The 27,559-nt window shown below is 52.4% G+C and overlaps 1 protein-coding gene across 1 annotated transcript in view; it reads left to right on the forward strand.

The window, feature by feature from the left end:
• The window catches only part of CRHR1 (corticotropin releasing hormone receptor 1), an 87,964-nt gene that overhangs the window by 56,321 nt on the left and 4,084 nt on the right, over nucleotides 1-27,559 (forward strand). Inside the window, exons 4-12 of the mRNA XM_050934965.1 lie at nucleotides 3,276-3,361; nucleotides 6,625-6,731; nucleotides 8,975-9,095; nucleotides 12,073-12,226; nucleotides 13,077-13,137; nucleotides 14,281-14,353; nucleotides 21,506-21,591; nucleotides 24,524-24,659; nucleotides 25,342-25,383. Of these exons, the coding sequence (XP_050790922.1) occupies nucleotides 3,276-3,361; nucleotides 6,625-6,731; nucleotides 8,975-9,095; nucleotides 12,073-12,226; nucleotides 13,077-13,137; nucleotides 14,281-14,353; nucleotides 21,506-21,591; nucleotides 24,524-24,659; nucleotides 25,342-25,383 (866 nt within the window). The remainder of the gene's footprint in view (nucleotides 1-3,275; nucleotides 3,362-6,624; nucleotides 6,732-8,974; nucleotides 9,096-12,072; nucleotides 12,227-13,076; nucleotides 13,138-14,280; nucleotides 14,354-21,505; nucleotides 21,592-24,523; nucleotides 24,660-25,341; nucleotides 25,384-27,559) is intronic.

Here is a 27,559-nt window from a genome sequence, read left to right on the forward strand (position 1 = left end):
GAAAAAAAGAAAAGGAGCCGGAGCGCCGCCCCTTGGAAAGTGCCACCCGAAGCACATGTTTGGAGTGCTGGTGCCTACAGCTGGCCCCGCCTATACCTCTGCTGGACTGACTGCAATTCCTGTGTTGAATTATGCAGCGAACAAACCAGCTCTACCGTCGTTCATTAGCACTGGCGGCCTTTGTGGAGAAACGTTGCCGTCGGGGCTGTCAATTACTTGCAGTTAGAGGCACGCGATTAACACAAAACAGAGTAACTAGATTTTAAAAAACAGTCGTGGTTCATGGCAGTTGTAATCGCACTGTTAAACAATAATAGGCCCCCAATTTACATGTATTATAAATGCTTTGGAATGCTTTCGACATTTTCAAAGATGTTGATTTCAGTTACAATCCAGGATACAAAGTGTACAGTGCTCGCTTTATGTCATTATTTTAGATTACAAATGTTTGCACTGTCAAAAGATAAACCAAAGAAATAGTATTTTTCAGTTCACCTCATACAAGTACTGTAGTGCAATCTCTTTATCGTGAAAGTGCAACTTACAAACATAGATTTGCGGGGGGGCTACATACCTGCACTCAAAAACAAAACCATATAAAACTTTCGAGCCTACACTTGTCCTGCTTCTTGTTCAGCCAATCGCTAAGGCAAACAAGCTTCTTATTTGCAATGTCACCTGAAAGCGAGAACAGGCGTTCGCACGGCACTCTTGTCGACGACGCTGCAAGGTCTTTCCGTGCCAGATGCTCTAAATATCTGTGTTTAGCTTCGACATTTGTAAGTTGTACTTTCACTTTCAGTATAGTTGCAAATGTAGAGAAACATCCACAAATACTTAGAATACGTTTCAATGAGTATTGTTAGTGTTAAATGGCGCAATGAAATCTGCAATTAAGCACGGTTCTTTCTGTTTAATCTCATGGTGAACGGCGAATATATTTTTGAATCGTTTGACAGCCCTAATGTCTGGGGCCGGATCCAGGCACCAGCAAAGGAAGCAGGTGCTTGGGGCGGCCAATGAAAAGGGGCGGTACGTCCAGAGTCTTCGGCAGCAATTCGGCGGCGGGTCCCTCGGTCCCTCTCGGAGTGAAGGTCCCGCCGCTGAGTTGCCATTGAAGAATTAAGCGGCACGGCTGAGCTGCCGCCTAAGTGCCACCGATCAGGGCTTCATTTTTTTTTTTCACTGCTTGGGGCAGCAAAAAAGCTGGAGCCAGCCCTGCTAGTGGCTGTATATTGACCGGAGGGGCAACACGAGTGGTGAGTGCGATAAATTAGCCTTGGGCTTGGGTTTGGGATCAGCGCTACCTGTCGCAGCTCTGTGGCATTTGAGGACATAAATTGGTCCGAGGGGAGGTGGTGTGCAGGAAGATGCTGTGAAATCATTACACCATCAATAACCCTGGGTGGGGGGTTGTTTGTATGTTTTATTTAACAAACAATCTAAGGGCTGTCTGTGTCCCTGTGAATTCTCCACGGCTGGCACTGTAATGTGTGGTCTCTGACTCACATTCACAGATCTCTCATCACTAATCTAACCCTCCCATTTGATGGTGTGTGTGAAGTGTGCATGAGAAACAAATGACGCGTGATCACATCTAGCGGCCACAGGCCTCCCGAGGGGGGTGAAAGGACAGGTTTCCCTATCCAAGCCATTTAGCTATGGGCACATGGATACCATGCTCATCACTGGGCTATCTGAGTGCCTCACTGCTGGGGGGCGGGAAGTACACAGGGTACCAAGGTGTTCTGTGTGCATTCGCACCAAATGGCAAAGGGTTTGTAGCTCCATCCCACCGCAAAGCTGGCACTACGGAGGTGGAGGGTGGCCGGCAGGAGGAAGCTAACCACATCCCGGCGTGGGAAAGGTATTGGCTTCATGTTTCATTCAAGAGAGGGTGCCCCCTGCTACGGTGCTCGGGCATTGGGGCCAGCACTGTCACTGAAGGGAGATCACCCCCCACTGCTCTACCCGCCCTACTACCTGCAGCCCAGCGCCTCCTGGCACCGCACTGAGGTTATCGCTGGCACCAAGGGGCGGAGACAAAAACCAGACGTGAGGTTTTGTCTGGTATCCCACATAGAGGACGCCATTGGCAAGAGCGCGCCGCTCCACCTCCACTGGTGGGACTTTGCGCACACGCGTGTGAGGTCATGCTGGGCGGCGCGGTGCGCTCTTTGAAATGGCGTCCTCCGTGCAGCATGACCTCACCTGCACCATGCTCACGAGGTCATGCCAGCGGGGTCGGGGTCACGCGGGTGGGGGCAAGCCGCACCAATCCTGGACGTACCGGCCTGTCCGGTATTCTGGGCTCTGAAACCCAGCCTCCAGGCCTGTCCAAAGCAGGTAGCTCTCCAACAGGGGGAAAAGCAGAACAAGAGACTGGGCCCCAGTGTGGTTGGTGATGAAGCAGCTGAGTTTGGGGGGCAAGGGGAGCTGCTGGCAATGTCCTGATGAGAGCTGGCAAGAAGAAAAAGGCGTCTCCGGGTGAGGAGAAAACTGAAGCTTGGGGTATTTCCTTATTCTAGTTCTTTGCTTATCGGTGACTAATGTCTGCCGTGAACAAGGGGTTAGTGAAGGTAAAGTCTGATTCAGACTGGTTTATACAGCCAAAGGGGAAACCGAGGCACAGTTTGGAACCTGGGCCTATGACAGGTCCCTTCCGGCCTTGTAATCTCTGAATCCGATTTCTCTGATAGGGCACAAAGGCTTGTTTGCGAATAATAGACCCGCAATGTCCCCCTCGCTCTGTCATTCCGCTGGTGCTAACGCTAATAGGATACTGCTCTGGGCTTGCCGCGGGAGCTGCCTTCTCAGCTCATGGTGTCTAGAGTTATCCCTGTGAAAATGAAATTTGCCGATATGCTAAGGAAGTTGTTATTGCAGGGAATAAGGTGCCAGCTTCACATTATGACCGAGAAAGTGTTGAAACAGAAAGGGAATGATCATCCGGGCGAACAGCCAGTACGAAGGGAAAATTACCACCAGCCCTTTCCTCTAGATTTGCTTTTCTTTCTTTCCTTCTTGGCTCCCGCTTTCATCCTTGTTTGCAAAGAAAGTTTTTGAAAGAACAAACGTGGCAAACAGGTTCCCATGTTTAAATAATAATAATCAAGTCAATGAGTCAGTATTACAGAAAAAAGATCCAGTTGGCCCGGTGCCATGGCAACCTGCAAATCTCGCCATAGCAACTTGCAAATCTCTTTTTTAAAAAGGTTTGTGCCCAGCGCCCTGCATCCTGTGCTATTCACTGTGTTTGTGTCTCTTTCTTCCAGACAACGGGTACAGAGAATGCCTCCTGAATGGGAGCTGGGCAGTGCGCGTCAATTATTCCCAGTGCCAGGAGATTCTCAGCGAGGAGGTACGTGCCCACAGACCGTTGGAACCAGGTCGTGCTTGTTCCAGGGGGTTGGAAGGAGGAAGAGGAAATCAACTTGCAAAAGGAAGCAGGTGTCTTCAGGAAGTTTTAGGGTTTGACAGCAACAAGCTTTGGTGGATGGGCGTCTTTAGGGAGAAGAGTAGCCCATGTAAGGATGAGGAGACATCGTTAACAAGTCATCAGCGGGGAATCAAACCTAAGGCTGCTGGATCATAACACGCAAAACTTTGCTCCCTGATTTAAAGAACTGGGTGGTGTTAGCCAGGCCCACAGCAGGGTCTCTGACTTCTCTGTAAGTGACCCAGGCACCGCTACAGGGTGACAGAATGCCACACTGAGTGAGCGTGAGATACACACTGTGTGCGTCCTGAGCCATCCGTGTTCACAAGCAGCCATCTCGATGCACCGGGAGCTTTTAGGGTGGCCACCTAGGGAGTAAAGGACACGCTGCATGACCAGCACAGAACAAAGTGTATCCCAGCCCACAGGGTTTTACACGTGGCATGAAATAATCCATTGGCTGCACAGGGCATGATTCACAGCACAATTATCACTGAAATGCAGGACAGAGCGTGTCCTCTATTGATTCGATAGCAAGACATTACACAACAAATCCCTGCATCCCTTCAAATAAAAAATCCTAGGAACCATTGTCTAGGCCAGCGCTACTCAGATTGAAGCTGCAAGTGGCTCTGTAATGTGTCTCCTGCGGCTCTTTGCAGCACAGATTAAGACACAGCGTGATTGAATATTAATCTAAGTAATTAACCAATCAGGATCCTTTTACTATGTTATTAACCAATCGTAGTTGATAAAATAGTAATACTTGCTCAATCATTTTGCTGTGAGATAGATAGATAGATAGATAGAGGGGGTGGATGGGGATAGATAGATAGACAGATAGATAGATAGATAGAGGGGGTGGATGGGGATAGATAGATAGATAGATAGATAGATAGATAGATGGGGTGGATGGGGATAGATAGATAGATAGATAGATAGATAGATAGATAGATAGATAGATAGATAGAGGGGGTGGATGGGGATAGATAGATAGATAGATAGACAGATAGATAGATAGATAGAGGGGGTGGATGGGGATAGATAGATAGATAGATAGATAGATAGATAGATAGATAGATAGATAGATAGATGGGGTGGATGGGGATAGATAGATAGATAGATAGATAGATAGATAGATAGATAGATAGATAGATAGATAGAGGGGGTGGATGGGGATAGATAGATAGATAGATAGACAGATAGATAGATAGATAGATAGAGGGGGTGGATGGGGATAGATAGATAGATAGATAGATAGATAGATAGATAGATAGATAGATAGATAGATAGATAGATAGAGGGGGTGGATAGGGATAGATAGATAGATAGATAGATAGATAGATAGATAGATTAAATAAAATAATGAGCTGGGGGGCAGGGAGCTGGGCAGCCCGCGTCAATTATTCCCAGTGCCAGGAGATTCTCAACGAGGAGGTACGTGCCCTTGCTCCCTGACTTAAACAACCCGGTGATGTTAGCCAGGCCCACAGCAGGGTCTCTGACTTCTCTGTAAGTGACCCAGGCACCGCTACAAGGTGACAGAATGCCACACTGAGTGAGCGTGGGTTACACACTGTGTGCGTCCTGAGCCATCCGTGTTCACAAGCAGCCATCTCGATGCACCGGGAGCTTTTAGGATGGCCACCTAGGGAGTAAAGGACACGCTGCATGACCAGCACAGAACAAAATGTATCCCAGCCCACAGGGTTTTACACGTGGCATGAAATAATCCATTGGCTGCACACGGCATGACTCTCAGCACAATTATCACTGCTGCCACCCACCCTCCCAGGCCTTAATTATAAAAGCGCTGGATTCAAAAACAAGCTAGATAAGTTCCTGGAGGATAGGTCCATCAGTGGCTATTAGCGAAGATGGTCAGGGTGCAACCCCATGCTCGGGGTGCCCCTAAGCCTCTGACTGCCAGAAGCCAAAAGAGGAAGACTAGGTGGATCACTCCAAATTGCCCTGTTCTATGCACTCTCCCTGAAGTTCTGATACTGGCCACTGTCAGAGACAGGATACTGGGCCAGATGGACCATGATGTGACCCAGCGTGGAAGCTCTTACATTCTTCAGACCATCCTTCCCCTGTAGATTGAGATTCTAGCCCAGATTTTCAAAAGTGGCCTGAGATACGGGGGGTGCCCCAGACTTCGGGTTCTCAAGCTGAGACACCAGCGAGGGGCTGAATGTTCAGAATTTGCTGACCCACCCATACTCCGGAAATCAGGTCCTGGGTAAGTGTCTCCTTTGAAGCAGCCCACATTGAAGGACCCCAAATCACTAGACACCTTTGAAAAGCTTCACCAGCCTTTCCAGTTTAATGCTTCAGGGTGTTAGACATGAAACAGGGAAGGAACCTTTAAAAAATGTCAGGCCTGATTTTCACTGATGTCAAGGACAGCTTGCGCTCCATAAAGGGCCCTGCAAGTGGGAGTGAATTCCGTCTACGCTTGCTTGGACATCTTCCACACTGTCAGAGCCTTAATGTCGATGCAAATCAAGGCCGTGAATTTTTGTCTTGAGATATCCTGGTGATTGGCTCCATGAGGTCTGTGCCGAGATCTTGTATTTTCCTTTTTTGCCACTTTCTAAAAGTTTTAATAAAAAAAAAAATTTAAGCAAAGCTCCCACAGCAGGGCTGAGACGTTATCGAGCGCAGGCTCGTGTGCACATTCGGTCTCATCTCCTTGCAGGGCTTTTGTGGCCAACAGCGCCCCCTGCGGATTCATTGTGCTCTTCCGCCCTGGGCTCCTACAGCCCAGGAAGGAGGCAGCTGCAGGTACCTCTGGGCCCTGCACTATAGAAAAGATGTCAAGCAGCTGACTGGAATCTAAAGAAGAGCAGCCGCATGGATTAAAAAAGGCTTGGGGACCCCAAGCCGCCAGAGCTGGATGGAGAGAGGCAGTAGGACAGAGTGGTTAGAAATGCTACGAAAAACCCAGCGGGAACCTAGCAAGGCGTTTGCAAACCGTCACTCTGCTCACGTGTTAACTATATTCCTTCCTCCTGCCCTACGTCTGTCTTGGCTACAGAGATGGTAAGCTCCTTAGGGCAGGGACAACAATAACAATAGCGAGCTCTTTCGTCAGTAGGTCCCAAAGCACTTTACAAAGCAGTGGCCCTCGGTGGCCACCAACTTCCAGCTGATCCACCGTTGCTGTGTCTTTTCTCCCTCAGAGGAAGAGCAAGCTGCATTACCACATTGCCGTCATCATAAACTACCTGGGCCACTGCGTCTCGCTAGGGGCCCTGCTCCTTGCCTTTGTCCTCTTCATGCGCTTGAGGTAAGAGACCCAAGAAGCGGGTGTCCAAGTGGCGTCCAGGTTTTGTTCTCCTCCTTTCTCCCGCCAGTGAGCAGCCAGAGATAGGTCCTCTCGTGCGGCTTGCTGGGATTGAGATGGAAGAACTAGGCTTAGTCAGAAACATTTTTGTCTCCATCTACATTTTCCATGGAAAATTTCAGTATTTCAGCAGAAATTTGAATAACTACAAATTTCGGCCAAAAACCTCAATATTTTGATTTGGAAATGCCTCATGGGCATTGTAGTTCTGGTCCTTCATGCTTTCATTCTCTTCTATAGGCCAGGCTCTCTAATTGGACTACATCTCCCATGATGAACCACAGTCTTGGGGAGGAGGGATGGTGCATTATGGGAGTCCATCCCAAGGTGCATCGTGGGAGATGTAGAGCAGCCAGGGAGCCTGGCCCATGAAGGACAATGGGGATATTAGGCACCTGAACTACAACTGCCATGAGGCATTGCTGCAGTAAATCAAAACTGAAATATTTGAGGTTGTGGCTGAAATATTTTGACTGGGCACCTTTTGTTTTTCAACAACAAAATTTCCAAGGAAAGCAGGCATTTTTCACAGAAACAATTGTTTAGTTAAAAATCTGATTTTCTGACACAAAAACAGTTTAGACAGGAAATTTCCAAGCAGTTCTAGGAAGCACTGTTTTGAGCCCCTTCTTGCATTTCCCATCTTTTCCATTTTCCCCAACAGTCACTCCACACAGACCTATAAATCGGAGAGCTTGGGGAATGGATCACTACCTCTTTGCATAAAAGGCGAACTGTTCATGTCATTTTCCGCTCAGTCGGGTTGGTGGACAATTTTTCAACAAAACAATTTTTGTTGGAAAATTCCAATTCATTCAAACCAAAACTATTAGCGAGAAAGAGTCTGATTTGACAAAGTTCCCCCTAAAAAAAGATTCAAATTTGTCAAAACATCCCATTACGAGATTTTCTAAATGAAAAGTTCCAGGTTGAAAATGACTTTTCATTTCAAAATTTAAGCTCATTTACTGTAAAAAAATTTAGAGTTGGCAGAAAATTTGGAATTTCTGACTTTTTGTCCCAATTCAAGATGGGAAGGTTTTTCAAAATTCCAAATTGTTCATGGGATTCTGACCGGCACTGGGCCGGGCTGCAATGTTGGTGCTCAGCTTGGGAGACGTTCTGTGCTGCACGGGGCAGGACGGCCCAGGGACCTGAGTGCAGGAGCTTTTACTCTTTAGAGCCAGGCCAGCAAACACAGCCTGATTCAAGCCAATGGGCGTTACTTGTACCTGCAGTAAGAGACTAAGGCCCCGGGCTGTCCATGACTGAAAGTGATGGTGGCGTGGCTGCCTGTGTGAAATGAGTCAGGTGTGGAGAAGGAAGGAGACAGGCCTCCATCCCACAGAAACAACCACCGGCACGAACAAAGAGCCAGGAGGCTTTACTAAGGGGACCTGGCTGGCATGTTGTCCTGGCTCCCCCAAACACACACACTTGCTCAGAGGCTCACAAACAGGGGCCTTGCAGACATAAAGCCAGAGGGATTTGCTCAGGAGATTCGGCCAGCATGTCCTGGCTCTCTCTCTCTCTCTTTCTCTCTCTCACACACACACACACACACACACACTGTGGAGAGGCACCACTAAGTCCCCTCTCTACAGGGACATAGGGTCCCTCTACACAACAATTAAACACTCATGGATGGCCCAGGTCAGCTGATTTGGGCTCACAGGGCTGGGGCTGTAAAATTGTGGTGTAGACTCTCGGACTTGGGCGGGAGCCTGGGCTCTGGGACACCCACTCTTTAAGTCGCTTGTAGGTCACCAGTTTGACTGCATCCCAGCTCAGTGGGGACAAAGAGCTGCTTCCACCTAGTAGAAGGCTGAGATGAGTGTCACGGTGTTTGGGGCGAGAGCCAGACCCGTGAGGGGTTGTGTCACCCTTTTAGATACAGAGTATAACCCCCGGTGTGCTGGGGTTCACTGAATCGGTCAGGCCAGCTGAAACTCATCATCTGATCCCAGGAGCCCCTTGCCCTCTGGCCGTGGGGAGCTTTTAGGGTCACAATGAGTTAGGTATGTCTCAACTCCAGCTCCCCAATCACAAACTCCCCCCCGCGCGTGGCACTGATTGGCCAGCTCTGCAGGTGGACTTCAGGGACGTGGGGGAAAGATTAGATAGAGCAGAGGTTGGTACCGCTTTGACTCCGAACGGCCCCATCCCTTCCCCTCTTGTGTGCTCAGGAGCATCAGATGCCTGCGGAACATCATTCACTGGAACCTGATCACAGCCTTCATCTTACGAAATGCCACCTGGTTCGTGGTGCAACTCACAATGAACCCAGCCGTGCATGAAAGCAACGTGGTGAGTCCAGCGGCAGCCAGGGTGGGCTGCTACACATCCAGCGTGCCAGGCATTTCCCAGCTCAAGTAACAATCACAGTGACTCTGCAGCAGCACTAGCTGGTCACATGGTTCCGGGGGGCATGGGGCACTGGGGGCACTGAAGCCCCTGGCCCCCGCAGCTTTGCTGCTCTTTTTAGATGTGTTCACTAGATTAAAGCTAGCGTTGGTCTGGCCACCTGGCTGCAGTCACAAACCCGAGATGCAGTGGAAACATCTCCTGAGGGCGCCGGGCACTGCCCAGGGTGGGCTGGAGCTCACCTGGTGCAGTAAGTAATGCCAAGTACTGTCGCACACCCAGCATACAGGGCACTGGTCAAGGTGCAATGTTCCATGCCTGGCGTCCCAGGCACTGCCTAGGATGCAGTGTTGCACATCCAGCATGCCAGGCACTGCCCAGGGTGCAATGTTGCACACCCAGGATACTTGGCACTGCCTTGGGTGTCATGTTGTACACCCAGCGTGCTGGGCACTGCCTTGGGTGCCATTTTGCACACCCAGCATGCTGGGCACTGCCTTGGGTGCAATGTTCCATGCCTGGCATCTTGGGCACTGCCTTGGGTGCCATATTGCACACCTGGCATCTCGGGCACTGCCTTGGATGCCATGTTACACACCAAGTATGCTGGGCACTGCCCAAGGTGCAATGTTGCACACCCAGCATACTGGGCACTGCCTTGAGTGCCATGTTGCACACCAGCATGCCGGGCACAGCTCTGGGTGGTATGCGATACCCAGCATGCCGGGCATAGCCCATGGTGGTATGCGATACCCAGCATGCCGGGCACAGCCCTGGGTGATTTGTGATACCCAGCATGCCGGGCATAGCCCATGGTGGTATGCGATACCCAGTGTGCCGGGCATAGCCCATGGTGGTATGCGATACCCAGTGTGCCGGGCACAGCCCATGGTGGTATGCGATACCCAGTGTTCCGGGCACAGCCCAGGGTGATATGCAATACCCAGTGTGCTAAGTTGTAGCACTGGGTAGTGCTGCCCCCACATGGCACGTGTTGCCTGGCCCCGTGGGCGAGCTGCGGCCCAGCCCGGTTGGGCAGTGGGCCCTGCAGCCGAGAGTTGTCATGGTGACAAGTCAGTGCAGCTGCGGCTAGAGCGGCACTAGCCAAAGAGGCAGGAGTTGCCAGCACGGGCATCACCCCCTGCTCATGGCAGTGACCGGTGCTGTGCACGCTCCCAGCAGGCAGGCAGCTCAGGCTGGTTCCCAGTGATGTAGGCTCCCCCAGTGTAGAGGGCAGAGCCCCAGGTCACAGCAGGACCCACTGAGAGAAGCGGGCCCCACTGGGTCTGCTGGGGCCCCACTGAGGGCATTCACAGCCCCATTATCTCTGAGTCCCACCGGGGACCTGCAGCAGCAGCAGCAGCCTCAGCACAGCTGTCAGGGACGGGGGAGCCCATCACCACCCCTCAGGGCCCTGGCTTGCGTCTGTTGTGTGAGTTCATCCCCCGAAGCAGCCTGCCTCCGAGGGGACGTAATTAACCTGGCGCTCGGCCTCCAGGAGACGTCCCGGCCCCAAGGCCTCCCCGGCAAGTTAGTGCAGAGGGGAGGAGACGTGCACCCCTGACCTTTGCCTGGGGAGGATGTTAGGGGCCCCAGAGTCAGTCTATGCCCCCCGCCCCGCCCACAGATCTGCCTGTCACTGCTGCTTCCAACTGAGGCACCGGAGCCCCCAGGGCGCCTCCCCGCTGCCCCCCACCTCCACAGACCTGGCTAGTTGTCTGCAGGCGGATGTGCAGCTGCTTGGGTTCAAACCCTTCAGGCTGCCCTGGCTGGACTCCCAGTGGGGTCCCCCAGGGGTGCAGGCCAAGGGGTAAATATCCCCGGCTCCCGCCAGCACCCATGGTGAGAAGCCACCTTGCAAACACCTGCAGAGTGGATCCCTTAGCGCTAGGGCACAGGGGCGCTCCAGTGCTTTGCTTCTCATGGCAGCACTGGATTCTTCACAGTCGGCCAAGAGCTGAGAATGGGGTTAGGTGCTGGGCAAACTCCCCTGCCCTCCGCTATGCTGACGCGCCTTGCTCCTGAGCCACCGCCCCCTGCCGAAGTTCGCACCCAGGGCTGGGATGTGTCCAGCAGGACCGGCCCCTTCTAGCCCTCTCCCAGCAGCCCTCGCTTTCAGGTCAGCCCGGCTCCAGCCAGGCGTTGTGGGCGGTGATTTGTGGGAGATGAGGGGTTACATGGTCTCTGGGAGGGGAGGGGAAAGGAGAGGCATGAACCATAGCAAAGGAGAAGAAGCCAAGTCCATGTCCAGGCCACCCCTGGAACATGCTCGTGCCTGGGGCCTCTCAGCAGGGAATCGCCCACGTGAGATGCACGATGTGCAGTCAGCCCTGGAGGTGGGTATCACGCTGCAAGCAGGTCACCCCTTGAGTTAATTTATTGTATGTGGAAGGCCATGGAGCGAACCGAGAGGCGCAGGGATGGCGCAGTTAGAGGACTGGCCTGGGACTAAGGCCAGTCCCAGGCCAGTCCCCTAACTGCGCCATCCCTGCGCCTCTCTGTTCAAATCTGTGTTCTGCCACCGAGCACTTGGGTTAGTTTGTGCCTCAGTTTCCCATGTGCCGCAGAGGGATAATGGCAGCATCCTGCTTCACAGGGAGTGTTGTGAGGATAAATAAATGAATGACTGTGAGATGCTTTGATGCTACAATAACGGGGACTAGTAGATTCGAGAGAGTTGTGTTCTCTGCCACTGACCCACTGGGTCTCCTTAGGCAAGTCACTGTCTCTGTGTGCCTCAGTTTCCCCTCCGTAATATGGAGCTTCCTACTTTGGGCGCCTGTAGGAAGTGTGCTGTCTGTGTTCAGCACCAGATGAATCAAGCAGCCCAGAAGGGAGAAGAAACTCTGAAATTGCTTCATGGTCTGCTCCTAACACACATCCTTTCCTGCTTCCTTTGTGTCCCTCCCCACCATGGCAGGCCTGGTGCCGCCTGGTCACAGCCGCCTACAATTACTTCCACGTCACCAACTTCTTCTGGATGTTCGGTGAGGGCTGCTACCTCCACACGGCCATTGTGCTCACCTACTCTACCGACAAGCTCCGCAAGTGGATGTTCATCTGCATCGGCTGGTGTAAGTCCCAGGGTCGGCGCCAGCGCTGCATGCATGGGATCTGTGCAGATAACAGGGGTGGACGCCAGTGCTGCATACGGGGATCCGTGCAGATACCAGGGTGGATATCAGCACTCATGCAGGGGATCCATGCAGATACCAGGGTGGACGCCAGTGCTGAATGCGAGGATCCGTGCAGACAGCAGGGGTGGATGCCAGTGCTGCATGCGGGGATCCGTGCAGATACCAGGGTGGATATCAGCACTCATGCAGGGGATCCATGCAGAGCAGACAAGCACAAAAGTCCCATCAACGTTCAGTTGGGCCCCTCTTTTTAAAATCATGTCAGTGTGCCTAGAGAGTGTTTGTTGAGCACATTCCTTTATTAAGATCATTGTTAGTGTCCCTCATACATAAGGTGGACTTCTAAAAAAGAAATAACTTTCACGAGATACAAAATCTTTAATCTTAAGAAGGAGAAAGCTGCTGACTAAAATGTATCCGCATAGTCACCAGTAAATCTGGCTGAAAGGACTCTTTTCCGTACTCGTGTTGTCTTTGTTTCAAAACGTTCACCTCGTTTTTATTTTGACATTCACACTTCCAAGCCAGCCCGATATTGGCTTGAAAAAACAAGGAGGTGGAGGAGGAACGTTCATGAAAACATCACCTGCATTTGTCCCAATATCCAGATTTTGAATTTGCAAATTCCATCAGAAACCATCTTCCAACTGACTCCCCTTGAGCCAGCGCTTTGGGGGCAGCGTCTCGCAAGTGCCCTCAGAGTCCTGGTCAGGAATCTGGAATAGATCTTCCCACGACCTTCATCCGTACTTCTGCCACTCAAACCGATCTGTTTCTTTCCTCGCAGGTATCCCTTTTCCGATCATTATTGCCTGGGCCCTTGGAAAGCTGTACTATGACAATGAGAAGTAAGCCTGATTTTTACTACGTCTATTATCATCGGGAAAATATTGATATTGATGCACTGCTCGGGATGGCTGCTGTACAAGCAAAGAGGTGGATATGTTCCCACCCTAAAGCATTTGTGGAAGGCTGGCTACATGCAGGAGGTGGGGAAAGACAGACAAGATTCTTCCTGGGTTTGGGCTCAAGCCCTAGTCCCGCTCAGTGACTGGCGGCCGCTGGGCTTTCCCCTTGATGTGATAAGTGAGGATTGAAGGGGAGACGTTGGCCTGAGCCTGGGATCCTACAAAGTGTTTGCTAAATGGAGCTGGGATTTAATCTGCCAGCAGTTATATGCTGCCTCCGCCTGTGCTGTTTTCACAGAGACCTGCTAAGGGAGGACTTAGCTGGAACGTGATGTGTTCATCATGTGAACTGTGGGGTTAAAATTAGCCCATTTCGGCGCCTGACAACTTGCCTTGTTTTTCAGCCGTGGTTTTGCCTTGTGACTCTAAGAACATTCCCGCTCCCACAGGAGATGCACCAGTTGAGATGCCCTTAAAGTGTGGCAAAACCCAGGTTGTCCACATGGGATGTTAGACTTGTATACTTCTACCGCTTTGGTTATACCCTTCTAACTGCCTGTGTGGATGCTGTAATTCCTGGAGAACAGGGTCTCTTCAGTTTAGATTAGACTACTTCCGAAGCAACATAAACTAACCCTCGACATAACTAAGGCTCTCTTAAAGCTTGCCTGCACTTGAAATTTAATTTAGATTAGGGTAAAGTGTGAATTTAAAGTGCCATTGCTCTTCCTAACTGCACGCGTACGCCCCCTTCTTCCAGAATAAGAGTGCCTGATTCCTCTTTAGTTAAATTAAACTAAAACAGAACAAGGTCCTTTTATTCCAGAAGAAGCCTATCCACACATGGAGCTGATCAGTCATAGCTATTCCAGAATAACTCCAGGTGTAGACAAGCCTCCATTCCGGATTAAGAGTCTCCACATGGGAAGTTATAGCCAACGAGTTATTGTGCTTTAAATTCACACCCTACCTTACACCGATATAACTTCCCATGTAGACAAGGCCTTAGGAGGGGCTCTTCTGAGGAAGTTGTGCCTAGATTCATGGCCCTGATGCTGACCACCCTGTTTGCTTGACTTGCAGATGCTGGTTCGGGAAGCGAGCAGGAGTCTATACCGATTATATCTACCAAGGCCCCATGATCCTGGTGCTCCTGGTAAGAGCAGATGTTCTTGCTCCCTTGATGATACTTTCACTCTTGTCCTGATTGTGGTGGCCACATTCTCCTAAGCTGCTCAGGCCTCTTCAGCTAGGGGGAGCATCCCTGCCCATGGGATGGGTGAAGGGGGAACGTTTCTTAGGAGAGCATCTGCCTCAGCAGATTGAGGTGTCCTTGGAAATAACCACAACCCCTCAGTGTTTCACCCCACCGAGCAATGTTCCAGAGCCAGCCAGTCGGGGTGTCTGACACTCAGCTGCTTCTGTGGGGCGCCCTGGAGAAAGCCTGCGGGTACCATGACAGCTGTTGTACTGTGCTTTGCTGGCAGCCCCCTGACAGGGTGACGTGAGCGAGGAGAGCGAGGTCATGGACAGACCAGTGCACTAGCTGGCCAGCATTGCTTTCAGCAGGAAAGACAGTTTAGAACATGACACAATTGCCGAGGTCAGCACTGGACGTCCCAGCCAGTGCAGTTGAGCGGCTAACGAGACAAGGCCCGCATCAAACTGTATGATCCCAACCCAGCTGCTAACCCTACCACACTGCAAAATCTGACCCCTTTGGCTCTCAGCTGATAAACTCTTTAAGCACATTGGCCATTTTCTCTCTGTACGGCATCTTGCACCCTGATCCTCCAGGTGCTCCCACCGTATAAATAATAACTGGAAATCACACTGAAAATGGATCCCCTTCCTGCACCCCCAAGCTATCCTACACCCCAACTTCCAACCCCACCTTTGCACCTTGCTGGTAGGAGGCCCTCCCTGCTTGAGGCCTCTCCCAGCCGGAAACCACCCTCCCACTTGTAACCCTGGGTCTCTCTCTCCCATTCCTGCCTCCCCCCAATTCCAAACCTTCCCCCGCTGCAGTGTTATCACTGCTCCCCTCTTTTCCCAACTGCCAAACGCCTTCTTGGGTCTGAATCGAGTCAGCTGTACAGTGTAGGCAGCTAACCATCTGCAATGGACATCTACCAACCATCCCAGATGGGCACTATCCTGAATTCCATGGCAACTTGGTTTGCCCAGATTAGTAACATTATCTATTCCTTGGATTCTCCCAGCATTTCCAGGCCCAAGGCAAAGATCAGTGCCCATTGGGCTAGGCATGGTACAGACCCAAATCATAGAATATCAGGGTTGGAAGGGACCTCAGAAGGTCATCTAGTCTAACCCCCTGCTGTGATGCAGTAGGGACTGTCTGTGTGGGGAGTGGGAGAGCAGGGGAGGACTTTAGGGGATGGACGATGCCAGGGCCTGTAACCTGAGCTAGGTAAGGGAGGGGAAAGGTCAAACACCTTTGCCCGGGAAGGGGAACAAAGGAAGGGAGTGGCAGGAGGGAAGCAGTTGGAGTTTGGGCTTGGGGCTGTGTGGGCGGAATTCAGGGGATCCTAGCTAGGATCCAAGCACCCTGAAAGCCCAGAAGGACTCGGTGGAGGGGTCCTAACTGTGCCTGCAAGCTCTGCTGTAACCTGTGTTCCTGTTGTCCAATAAACCTTCTGTTTTACTGGCTGGCTAAAAGTCACTGTGGGTCCCAGGAAAAGGGGTGCAGGGCCGGACTCCCCCACACTCCGTGACACCTGCTCAAAGCAGGACCAACCCCAAATGAATCATCCCAGCCAGGGCTTTGTCAAGCCTGACCTTAAAAACCTCTAAGGAAGGAGATTCCACCATCTCCCTAGGTAACCCATTCCAGTGCTTCACCACCCTCATAGTGAAAAAGTTTTCCCTAATGTCCAACCTAAACCTCCCCCACTGCAACTTGAGACCATTTCTCCTAGTTCTGACATCAGGTACCACTGAGAACAGTCTAGATCCATCCTCTTTGGAACCTTCTTTCTAAAGCAGCTATCAAATCCCCCCTCATTCTTCTCTTCTGCAGACTAAACAATCCCAGTTCCCTCAGCCTCTCCTCATAAGTCATGTGCTCCAGCCCCCTAATCATTTTTGTTGCCCTCCACTGGACTTTTTCCAATTTTTCCACATCCTTCTTGTAGAGTAGGGCCCAAAACTGGACACAGTACTCCAGATGAGGCCTCACCAATGTCGAGTAGAGGGGAATGATCACGTCCCTCGATCTGCTGGCAATGCCCCTACTTATACAGCCCAAAATGCCGTTAGCCTTCTTGGCAATAAGGGCACACTGTCGACTTATATCCAGACCAATGACAGTGTCTGCCCCAAAGAGCTACAGCCTAAGGGTAACATTGAGAGACAACAGGTCATTGCAACAGCCAGGGGAAAACAAGACAATCCCAGTCGGCAGAACAGTCAGCAGACGGTATCAGCACATCAGCTACCTAACCGGCATCTAGATTTTTTTCAGGCTCATGGCGAAGGGGAGTTTTGAGGAGGGCGGCGAGGTGGTTTTGCTGACGTTTACAGGGAGCGTGAGGGGCCGCGCTGGAGAAGGTACCAAGATGCGTGTTAGAAAATGTCGCAAACGGGCACCGGAGGCTAGCGTCTCTGGCCGAGCAGAGTAGGGCGTCAGCATCTGGGTAGCGAACGAGTGCCAAGGCGGGGACAGGCCATGAAACGAGACGAGCGGTTTGTGTTTGACGCAGTGGAGAAGGGCCAGTGGAAGGACCCTGGGGCAGAGTGCTGGGAATAAGCAGCTGAGCCAGCACTCTAGTCACCGGTGAGCAGCCTGGGCCTGATTGAGGAGATCAGATCAGACTGGGGTGGGGAAGCGAATGAGCCCCTTAAGGAGGAGGCTGGAGAGAAGAGCATAGGGAGGCCGTGTCGGGAGAAGGAGCAGAAGAGAGAGAAGGACTAGTAGGGCTGACAAAAGGAAGTTCTCTGGGAGGAGACACCTCTGCTCCCCCCACCTTTGGAGAAGGGGCAGTAAAACCCGGGGGCACTGAAAATCCTGCACCTGCATTCGTACGTCAAAGGTGGTGGAGTGAAACACTGTCCAGAGGTATAGGTCTGTGCCAAGCAGAGCGTGCCCCATCCCAAAGGGTTTGCAGTGACAAGCCAGGGCAATGCTGTTTGAATGAATTGATCCTATAGAGATGCCAAAATATTCCCTGTGCCTGGGAAGTTCAGGGAGCATCCATTCCACTGCGTCTTTGCTACAGCAGCTCACACAGCACGCATCAGACCAGCCCTGGTTTCTCAAGACCTGTTGGGATCTGAGTGCGCTTGGCGAGGAAATGAACCAGGACTCGCCAGACGGGATTTTTCACAAGGTGTTGGAGAGGCCACCGTGGGCACCTCAGCCACGTGGCATTGTTTCTGGTCCTTGCTCAGCTGACCAGCCCTTGTAAACAGGAGAAGTGAAGGAGTGAGACACGGCTTTGCTCTGGGGCAGGTGGGACTTGGGATGTGGTGGCAGGAGGGGAAACGCCATGTGAAAGGCCACTGTGACTACTCGTCCCTTCTCGCCGATCAGTAATAATACCCAGGGCTTTTAATCACCGGTATCAACTGGCCTCCCCTCTATTCCTCTGGCTAATTGGGCCTGGCGTCTCATTTCCCAGCCCTTTAGGTAGTCAGACAGGTTTTAATCTGTGTCGGTTTTGCTTGGCCCTGTCCGCAGCTCCCTTCATCACCTCATTAATGGAGCAGCAATCAGGGCTGCTGCCCAGCAGTGGATCGATTGCCTCCGGGACTCACAGACGCTTACGCACCTTTCTCTTTCTCTTCCTTCTTTGCCTTTCTTTCACCCCTTTCTCCACCCCTCTGTCTTGTAACCCTTCCCCTCCAGCTCTCCATCTCCCACCACGTCTCCCCTCCCCTGGAACAAAGCCCAGACGTGATACTGAAGTTGCCCCCCGAATGTCTTGCTAATAAAATGCTTTGCAGGTGCTAAATGACGCTGCCCCCTTCTCCGAGTGCCATCCAACCTCTGCACTGAACGAGGCCGGGTCCTGTGGAAATCATGAAAGACTCCATCAGAATTAGAGCGGGATTGACATTTTTTTCATCAAAGCTTTTTTTCCAGCAAAAAAAATGACTTTTTTAAAACAAAACTTACATTGTTATTTTTGAGGGTTTTTTTGATGAAAAACCATAACCCCCCCACACACACACAGAATTTTATCATATTGAAATGACTCCATGAATTGCCCCAAAAATGGAGGCAAAAAAGTTTATAAGTGCACGTAATTCCTCCCTTGTGAGACGGCAAGATTGAGGCAACTCGATGATTCCACATCACATGGGCCCCATTTATGACCAGAAAGCTTGTTTTCCTACAGACACCCATTGGGATCTGAGAGTCAAGCTGGGTCTTTTCCTTTTCCTTCAGCATCCCCAGGACTAAAGGAATAACTGAGGCACTCGGTAGTATGTCAGACAAATTGCTGGCTACATTCCAGTCTGATACACTGGGCCAGGCCCAGGGGCTTGAGAGAGTTTCATAGACTCACAGAAGATTGGGGTTGGAAGAGACCCCAGGAGGTTCTAGTCCAGCCCCCTGCTCAAAGCAGGACCAACCCCAACTAAACCATCCCAGCCAGGGCTTTGTCAAGACGGGCCTTAAAAACCTCACGGGAGTGGCTGATTGGAACTTAGTTCTGTGGCTGACGCACAGGAAGGACTAGACTGTAGCTCACTTGCCCAGAGCTCTGCTGACTCTGCCAGGTGCCAAGCAGCGAGGGGAGACGATCCCCCCATTGCAAGGGGGATCACTACAGAGGCAGTGTAGCCAGCCCCACAGCATCGCCCCAGGGCCAGGTGCAGCCAGTTTTTCCACCCTCCCTACAGCGCACTGCACTCAGTCCAGCTCGGCTCCCGGGCCACAATATGAGCCCTTTGAGATCAGACCTGCTGCCTTGAGATGAATACATCAGTCACCCAGCGGGCATAGGGCAGGTGGCCCGGCTCTCGGGGGGTGCTGCTCCCCTCTAGGGCCTGTTTCCCCCTGCCATGCCATGCAGCAGCATCTACTCCTGCGTGCAGTGAGTGAGTCTGGCTCGGCCGGGTCTGATGCCCGCCTCATGCCAGGGTAATCCCTGCACACAGCTCAAGGCAGGGGGGCATCTGGATGGATGGGCAGCAGCTCCTGTCCACTCAGAACTGGCCCCCGGGGAAAGAGAGCACTTGTCTCCCACCAGCATACGGTAATGAGGCCTTTTCATCCTCTACCTGCTGCGGAGGCAGGGTGGCAAGGCCGGGCGAGGGTGGCTCTGACACACGCCTCCCTGGCACCACGGCTCTCGCTGCAAGTTTCTGCCCTTGGGGAATGATTCCCACCTCCTCCCACCCGGATGTGATGGCACTGAGCAGCCATCAAGGTAACTGCATTCTCCAGCCAGCTCCCGTCGCTACCCTGGGAGTGGGAACAGAGAAGTATGGTGGGGGGCTGTGCTTTTTCCCATCATCTGAAGCAAAACAGCGTTAAGATTTCAGCTTCATCTGGTGACTGAACCCCAAGAGATGGGGGCTGGGCTGCATCTCTAAATGGAGGGGCTCTGCCACATAAGATTTACAGAGGGGCTATTTGATTCCCTGTTCTAGTCTGACCTCCTGTATATCACAAGCCCTTAAAGTTCACCCAGTGATGCCTGGATTGCGCCCAGCGACTTATGTTGGCCTAAAGCATTAGCCATCCACCTCTCCTGGCCAGGGCTGACAAGAGGGGGGGAAGCCAGTTCAAATTATCGGGGCCCAGTGGTCCGGAGGGGGGCCCAGCTTCCCCAGCTTCGTCGGCCCTGTTTAGCCGGTCCGCCCTTGCTGGGGGGCCCGAAAAAAAATTTTTCATTGGGGCCCAAACCTGCTCTCGGCAGCCAGTCCTGGCCCTCTGGACACTTGCCTGGGCCTGACCTGCAGCCAGATCCAAGCCACCCTTCTTTCTCCACAATCAGGGAGGCAGCCAAGCTGCGTGGCCCCATGCAGGATAAACCACTCGGCCGGGTGGCCCCAGACCGACCAAGAGGCCCCAGAAACACCCAGGAAGCCGGAGGGGCACAGCGTCTGAATAACAGACGCAGCCATGGCTGGAGGGGAAAGTTGCCGAGAGGACCCAGCCAGGGACTCTAGCTGCTCAGAGAAAAAAGCAGCCAAAGCAGGAACCTTGGGACATTCAGAGAACTTTCCATCACCCCTGCCCTGTCCCCCTCATCCCCTGCCCTTCCCTTTTCTTTGTGTTCAGCTGATCCCCTCCTAACTCACGGCTATGTGTTCCTATCCCTTCCCTGCTCTGGGTCTGCCTGCTCTATTTCACTTGTAAGCTTTCAGGGCAGGGACCAGCAACTACCCTACGTCTGTACAGCACCTGGCACAGTGGGGCCCCATTCTTGATTGGTCCTCAGGCGTAACCGTAATAATCATGATAAATAACATGCTCTGCAGCCTGGCCACTAGAGGAGGATTTGACGCATGCTTGGCCAGTGGGTTGCAAACTACTGCTAGCCTGCAGGAGAACAGCGGAGAGCAGGAGTCCAGACTCTGGGCGGGGAGTGTGGCCTAGTGGTCAGAGCCGAGGTTAGTGACAGACTAACTAAAGCACACACGTATTGAGCCCGTGGGCTTTGAAAGCCTCGTGGCTGAGTGGATTAGCCACAGAGCTGCCGCGTTAGAGGCCTGGGTCAGCAGAAGGGTTGGAAGCGGCACAGAAACAGACCCAGCAGCCAGTCAAGGTGGGAATTAAGCACCTTGGCTTCTGGCTCTGGGCTCTGCCATCCCCTAGGGTGTGGGGTGTTTGGTGAGGAGCTTGTGCCTGACAGCCAAACACATGGCACATCCTGCAAAATCCAGTGTGCTTAGGAGATGCGACACCCCACCCACTGCCGTTACATCCCTGAGTACCACACCTGCAGCTCTGTCCACAACCCCAAGCTTGCCTGCTAGTCCACTCCCGATCCTTTAAGGAGGGACCAATTGTGCCAGATTCTAGGGGAACTTAATGCTACGGATGGATGCCTGCTAGGAAATGGAATGAAACGCCAACCTCATTCCCCGTGGGCATGAAATCAGGACCCAGTGCAGGTGCCCAGAGAAGGCTTGTGCTATGGGCAGAGGCTCTGCTGGTCTCTGGGCACTAGATTTTATTTTTTCAGGAGTCCTTTCAGGACTGTTAGTCTGTCTGTCTGTCTATAAGGTGCCACAGGACTCTTTGCTGCTTTCAGGATTGTTCCACGGCGCGCGGGGTGAGGCGTGGGAGCCATGTGAACACTGGCGACGTTCCACCTTTTGTCTCTTGCAGATCAACTTCATCTTCTTATTCAACATCGTCCGAATCCTCATGACCAAGCTCCGAGCCTCGACCACCTCGGAGACCATGCAGTACAGGTAGCAGCACGCACACCTGAATGCCACTGACAGCCCGCGCTGCGGAGTGACAGGTTGGCTGAGGAGGGCCCCCAATTCACTTCTCTCCTGGCATACGAATAAAGCACCAGGGAGAGCTGCCCCAGCTAGCCACCAGCTGCCCAAGGCCTCCATGGGCCTTTCAAAAGCTGGGCAGTAGTCATGGCATGGGAATGCCCCGGCCTTGCCTCTCTGCTCTACCTTCGGCACTGGCTGCTCCTAGCACTGGGTCCTGGGCGCCAGCTCCCTGAGTTCAATAATCTAGTAACTCCGGCTCCTAGACCTGCACCTCTTAGTCCATCCTGCACCCCAACACCCTGCCCCAGCCCTGATCCCCCTCCTGCCCTCTGAGCCCCTCAGTCCCAGCCTTGAGCACCCTCCTACATCCCAGCCCCACCCCAAGAGTCTGCACCCCCAGCCGGAGCTGCCTACCACACTCCAAACCCCTCAGCCCCAGCCTGGAGCTCCCTCCTGCACCCCAAATCCCTCATCCCTAGCCCCACACCAGAGCCCGCACCTCCAGCTAGAGCCCTCGCCTCCCCTGCACCCCAATCCCCTGCTCCAGCCCAGGGCCCCCTCCCGTGCCCTGAACCCCTCATTTCTGGCCGCATCCCAGAACCCACACCCCCGGCCCAGAGTCCATACCCCCTCCCACACCCCAATCCCCTGCCCCATTCCAGAGCCCCCTCCCATGCCCTGGACCCATCATTTCTGGCCCCACCCTGGAACCCACACCCCCAGCCCAGAGCCCATACCCCCTCCCACACCCCAACCTCCTGCCTCTACCCAGAGCCCCCTCCCATGCCCTGGACCCCTCATTTCTGGCCGCATCCCAGAACCCACACCCCCAGCCCAGAGCCCATACCCCCTCCCACACCCCAACCTCCTGCCTCTACCCAGAGCCCCCTCCCATGCCCTGGACCCCTCATTTCTGGCCGCATCCCAGAACCCACACCCCCAGCCCAGAGCCCATACCCCCTCCCACACCTCAACCTCCTGCCTCAGCCCAGAGCCCCCTCCCATACTCCGAACCCCTGGGCTCCACCCTTGAGCCAAGACCCCCCTCCTTCACCCCAAACCCTTCATCACTGGCCCCACCCCAGAGCCCACACCCCCAGCTGGAGCCCTCACCCCACCCTCACCCAACCCCCCTGAGCCAGCCTAGTGAAAATGAGCAAATGAGGGTGGGGAGAGCAAGCGACAGAGGGAGGGGCAGATGGAGTGAGCAGGAGGCGGGGCCTTGGAGAAGGGGTGGGGAAGAGGCGGGGCCTTGGAAGAGGGGCGTGGCAGGAGGCGGGGCAAGGGTGTTTGGTTTCATGTGAGTATAACATTGGCCACCCTATGTAAAGATCCCTGCTCCTGGCTCTGAGAGCACTCTGGTTTTGCCCTGCTGTTCCTGGCCAAATGTTCCCCATTCCTCCCACGCACTTTGCCATGCCCCATCCCAGAGATGGCTGCATTTCAGCAGCACTGTCTCTGAATCCATCTGGAGCCCTCATTAATGAATGATCTCCTCCGATTCCTGCAGGGGCATTGGGGCCCCAAGGGGTGCTGGCAACTTTCACACTGACGGGGACTCAGGCAAAAAGGACAATGATGCCAGGCCCTGCTAGCCAAGCGCAACGGGTCAGGGGGTGTGATGGGCCAGGCTTTCAGAGGCTGGGGTCTCCCTCTGAAAAGCGCCAAAGTGACTTCAGAGCACATCCCCCATTAACCATAATCACACTGATCACTCAAGGCTTTTGAAAATGCCAGCCAGCGAGCCCATGCCAGAGACTGCGGGCTGCTGGGTCCTCCCCAAAAGGGAGCAATTAGTAGCTGGATGACTGTCTTTGCAAAAGCCTCCCACAGTGGGAGCTACCCTTCTGCTCCCCACAGCTGGCCCTGCCAATCCTGGCACGGAGGTGAGAATTAAATCGCCACTTGGGAGCAAAGCAAAAGACTAAGTAGGAGGAATTAATCAATGCAGCTCAAACACCTGCCTGCCAGAGCTTTTGCCGCACGTGGCACAGAAAATTTAACCCTTCCTCTGCTGGACAGCGTGTTCGAAAATGAGACAATTGCCAAGTCCTACCATTCCAGGGATCTTGCAGGGATGCTAGTCCAGATTTTTAAAACTAGTTATGGGCCTCATTCCCATGGGACTGCCTTCCTTACAGGAGCTTAATGTTATTGGGGAGAGCTTCCCCTGCAGGACAGGACCCAGGATGTACCTAGCACATGGTTGAGACGAGGATGGCTTTGCACTTACCTTGACAGTTTCTGAGGCTTAGGGACAGCCAGAGCACAAGATTGTGTCCCCGCCCCTCCTGGCTAATAGCCATTGATGGACCTGTCCTCCATGAACTTAGCTAGTTCTCTTTTGAACCCTGTTATACTTTTGTCCTTCACAACGTCCCCAGGCGATGAGTTCCACAGGTTGGCTGTGTGTTGTGTGAAGAAATACTTCCTTATGTTTGTTATAAACCTGCTGCCTATTCATTTCATTGGAGTGACCCAGGCACCATTCTGGTCAGGTGGTCGGTAATATATTCCTGCTGCTATACTTATATTAATCAAGCATGAAACGTCTATCCAGAGGGATTCTCTGGCACAGTTTGAGTCATTTAAGATTTTTCCAATATTTGATTCCGTGCTTTCTTTCACATACAGTGCCACTGCCCCACCCACACAACCTACTCTTTCATGCCTAGATAGTTTGTACCCCGGTATTACCACAACCCATTGATTATCATCGTTCCAGCGAGCCTCTGTGGCTGCCCCACTCCCCTGGCTCACAATAATCTGATTGCTGTACCTTTGTCCAGTAAGAGACAGTGATCCCAGCCTCCCCACTCGGATCTGCCCAGGGTAGCGGCAGGGGGAGGAATCTGCTGCGGTGCTGACGTGGTCAAACCCCATGTTCCTTTCTCAGGAAAGCAGTGAAGGCCACGCTGGTCCTGCTGCCACTGCTGGGCATCACCTACATGCTGTTCTTCGTGAATCCGGGGGAAGACGAGATCTCTCGGGTCGTTTTCATCTACTTCAACTCCTTCCTGGAATCTTTCCAGGTATGCGTCCCAGGGGTATGCACCCAGCATCATCCCCTCCTGGCCAGAACCCTGCCTGCACAGGCAGGCCCGTGTCTCCCAGCTGGAAAATATACCTGAAGTTGCATCAGATGTACATCCTGGGGATTCAGAGCTCCCCAGGCCATATTGAGACCAGTGGCCACCATCACTGCTGGGTTCTACACGAAACCCTGTGAAATGGCAAGATTTTTGCCAGGCGGGCCCCACACCTCAGCAAACCAGAGATTGGCTTAAAAATCATGAGATTAAAGGCATGAATTGAGGGGAGTCTATTTCTTTGCCTTCTGATTTCTGAGCCTATCGGTCACAGCTAGGGTGACCAGACAGCAAGTGTGAAAAATCGAGACAGGGGTGAGGGGGATTCGGAGCCTATATAAGAAAAATCGAGACTGTCCCTATAAAATCGGGACATCTGGTCACCCTAGTCACACCTCGCTCACATTTCCAGCTTTTCTCTGCAACCACCAGGGCTAGAAACTTCCTGTTTTGCAGCCAAGATTCTCAGTCCATCACCTGACTCCAGGAGCTCGGGCTTTAAGCAAAGCACATATGACAAGAATGGACATGTCTGATCAATGCAACGCAGGTGGCTGTCAGCCCCAGAGCAGCCCGTGGGCCCTGGTCCCCCACAGATCATAACAACTGTGTTTCTTTCTTCTAGGGCTTCTTTGTCTCTGTCTTCTATTGCTTCCTGAACAGCGAGGTGAGCGTTTCCTGGTGAGATGGGGGGATGGAAGGGGATCTCTCAGCTTTACAGCTCCCACATGGTGGTTCCCTCTGTGCCTGGCAAATGAAACAGCCCTGCCTGCCCAATCTGACGACTGTATTTATGGATGGGGAGATGGGCCCAGGACGGGTCAACTGGGAGACCTGAAATTTAGAGTCATAATGGTGGTTTTAACGTGTGTCCAAATCAGCTGGCAGGGGTATTAAAGGCCTGGGACCGAGGTGCATCTGCAGAGCTGGGTGCGGTCCCAAAGGAGTCAATTCATCAATAGAGGCCATCTTCCCCCGGCACTGCCAGATCTGTTCCCGCAGAGCTTGTAATCGGCGCTATCCACAAATAGGCCAGCTCCCGGCCCTGCATTTCAGGAACAAACTCAGCACTGCATCGTCTGGAAGGCCAGGAGGCATTCACAGCTGTATGCAGTTGCTACCATCCCTGCCTGTACTGAACAGATTCTGGGACTGTCGCCCTCCTTGGGATTAATTTCCAAGGTACGAATATGTGTAAGCAGGAGACGCTCACACACGTCACTTCTGAGGAGAGCAGGTCAAAAAATGGCAAGTATTCGTCATGGGAAAACCTCAGGCTTGAATCGCTTTCATCAGAATTTCCCATTAAAATGTCTTGGGTTTGGGAGTTTTTTCAACAAAAAAGGAAAACTGGAAATAAATATTTTCAGTGTCTTAAAAACATGTATGGGGGGGAAGTTGGGTGGAGGGGGGGGTTGGTGAAAAGGGTCAGATTTTGCAAATCAGAAACCAAACATTTTCCTGAAAACCCAACATTTTCACCAAAGGCTTTTGCTGAAAAACAATTCGGTCTTGGGAAATGTCGGCCGGAACGAAACTTTCTGGATAAATGTTCAGTTTGGCCCCATTTTTCATTTCACTTCCTTTTCCATGAGGCCATTTCAGCCAACTCTGCTCCCATGGCTGGAGAAAGGGCGCCGCTGGGCTGGCTGAAGGAACCTGAGGCTATGTTGACACAGCACATGGGAAAACCGTCACGACGAGACCCCAGTCCAATTTGTCCATTAGGTAGGGTTCCTGTAAACCCTTTCCCAAGAGGAGCAGAGTTTGCCGGGACGGCACGCCAGTGGCGGGTGCACCATCTGTTTGAATACAGAGATCGTTTCCCCAAACCTAGTGCATTGTGACCCAAGAGAAAAGGAACATGGCTGGCCAAACCAAAGCCCCTCTCTGGACTGATCAGTTGTGTTTTGCACAGAATCATAGGACTGGAAAGGACCTCAAGAGGTCATCTAGTCCAGTCCCCTGCACTCATGGCAGAACTAAGTATTATGCCTCCCTGCAATTGCTTTCACACCTTTGCTAGCTGTAAGAACAGACGGCTGGGTACCAGACAGATACAGCAGATCCCAGGGGACGGGGGGCATAAAAAGCCTTTTCCGACGCCAAAGGAAAACACGGCATCTCTTTGCTGTACCCGTCCATAGCCTTTTCTCGGGGAGAGACAGCTCCCAAGCCAGCAGCTCTGTGAGCTAACCGTCTGGCGTTTGCTAAAGAATTCACCCACCGTGGCTGCTTTCTGTCCCGGGATCCTGGTGGATGGATTTTTTATTATTATTATTTTCAAAACTTTCTTTTTTAAACCATTTCCCACCTTCTGCAAAGCAGCAAAATGGTCTAGTTAATAATTCAAAGATGAGATTGGCTTTGCCCTCCCCGCCACCAAGGTGGGGGCGTTTGTTCAGTCACTGGGGCTGATTGATGCTCTAAGCCCCTTCAGGGCTTACGCTTTGATAACAGGCAGTTTGCTGCTGTCAGTCAGGCCAAAAGTGACCAAGGAGCAACCAGGGGAGCAGATCACTTGATGATCTCCTGGTCTGTTCATTCCCTCTGAAACACTTGGCACTGGCCACTGTCAGCAGACAGGACACAGAGCTGGATGGACCTTTGGTCTGACTCAGTCTGGCCATTTTTATGTTCTAAATAGGCCCAAATCCTCAAAGGTGTTTGGGCTCCTAACCTCTGGTGGAAGCACTTGAGGATTTGCGCCATAATGCCTGGCACTCAGCTATTTACCAATTCATCCTCACAACACACCCGTGGAGAATTAGCCTGGCCCCCGTTTACAGAGAGAGAACTCGAGAAGTAACATGGACAAGGGTCATGCAGTGAGTCAGTGGCAG

The sequence above is a fragment of the Gopherus flavomarginatus genome, chromosome 25, assembly GCF_025201925.1.
Source record: "Gopherus flavomarginatus isolate rGopFla2 chromosome 25, rGopFla2.mat.asm, whole genome shotgun sequence".
NCBI lineage: Eukaryota > Metazoa > Chordata > Testudines > Testudinidae > Gopherus > Gopherus flavomarginatus.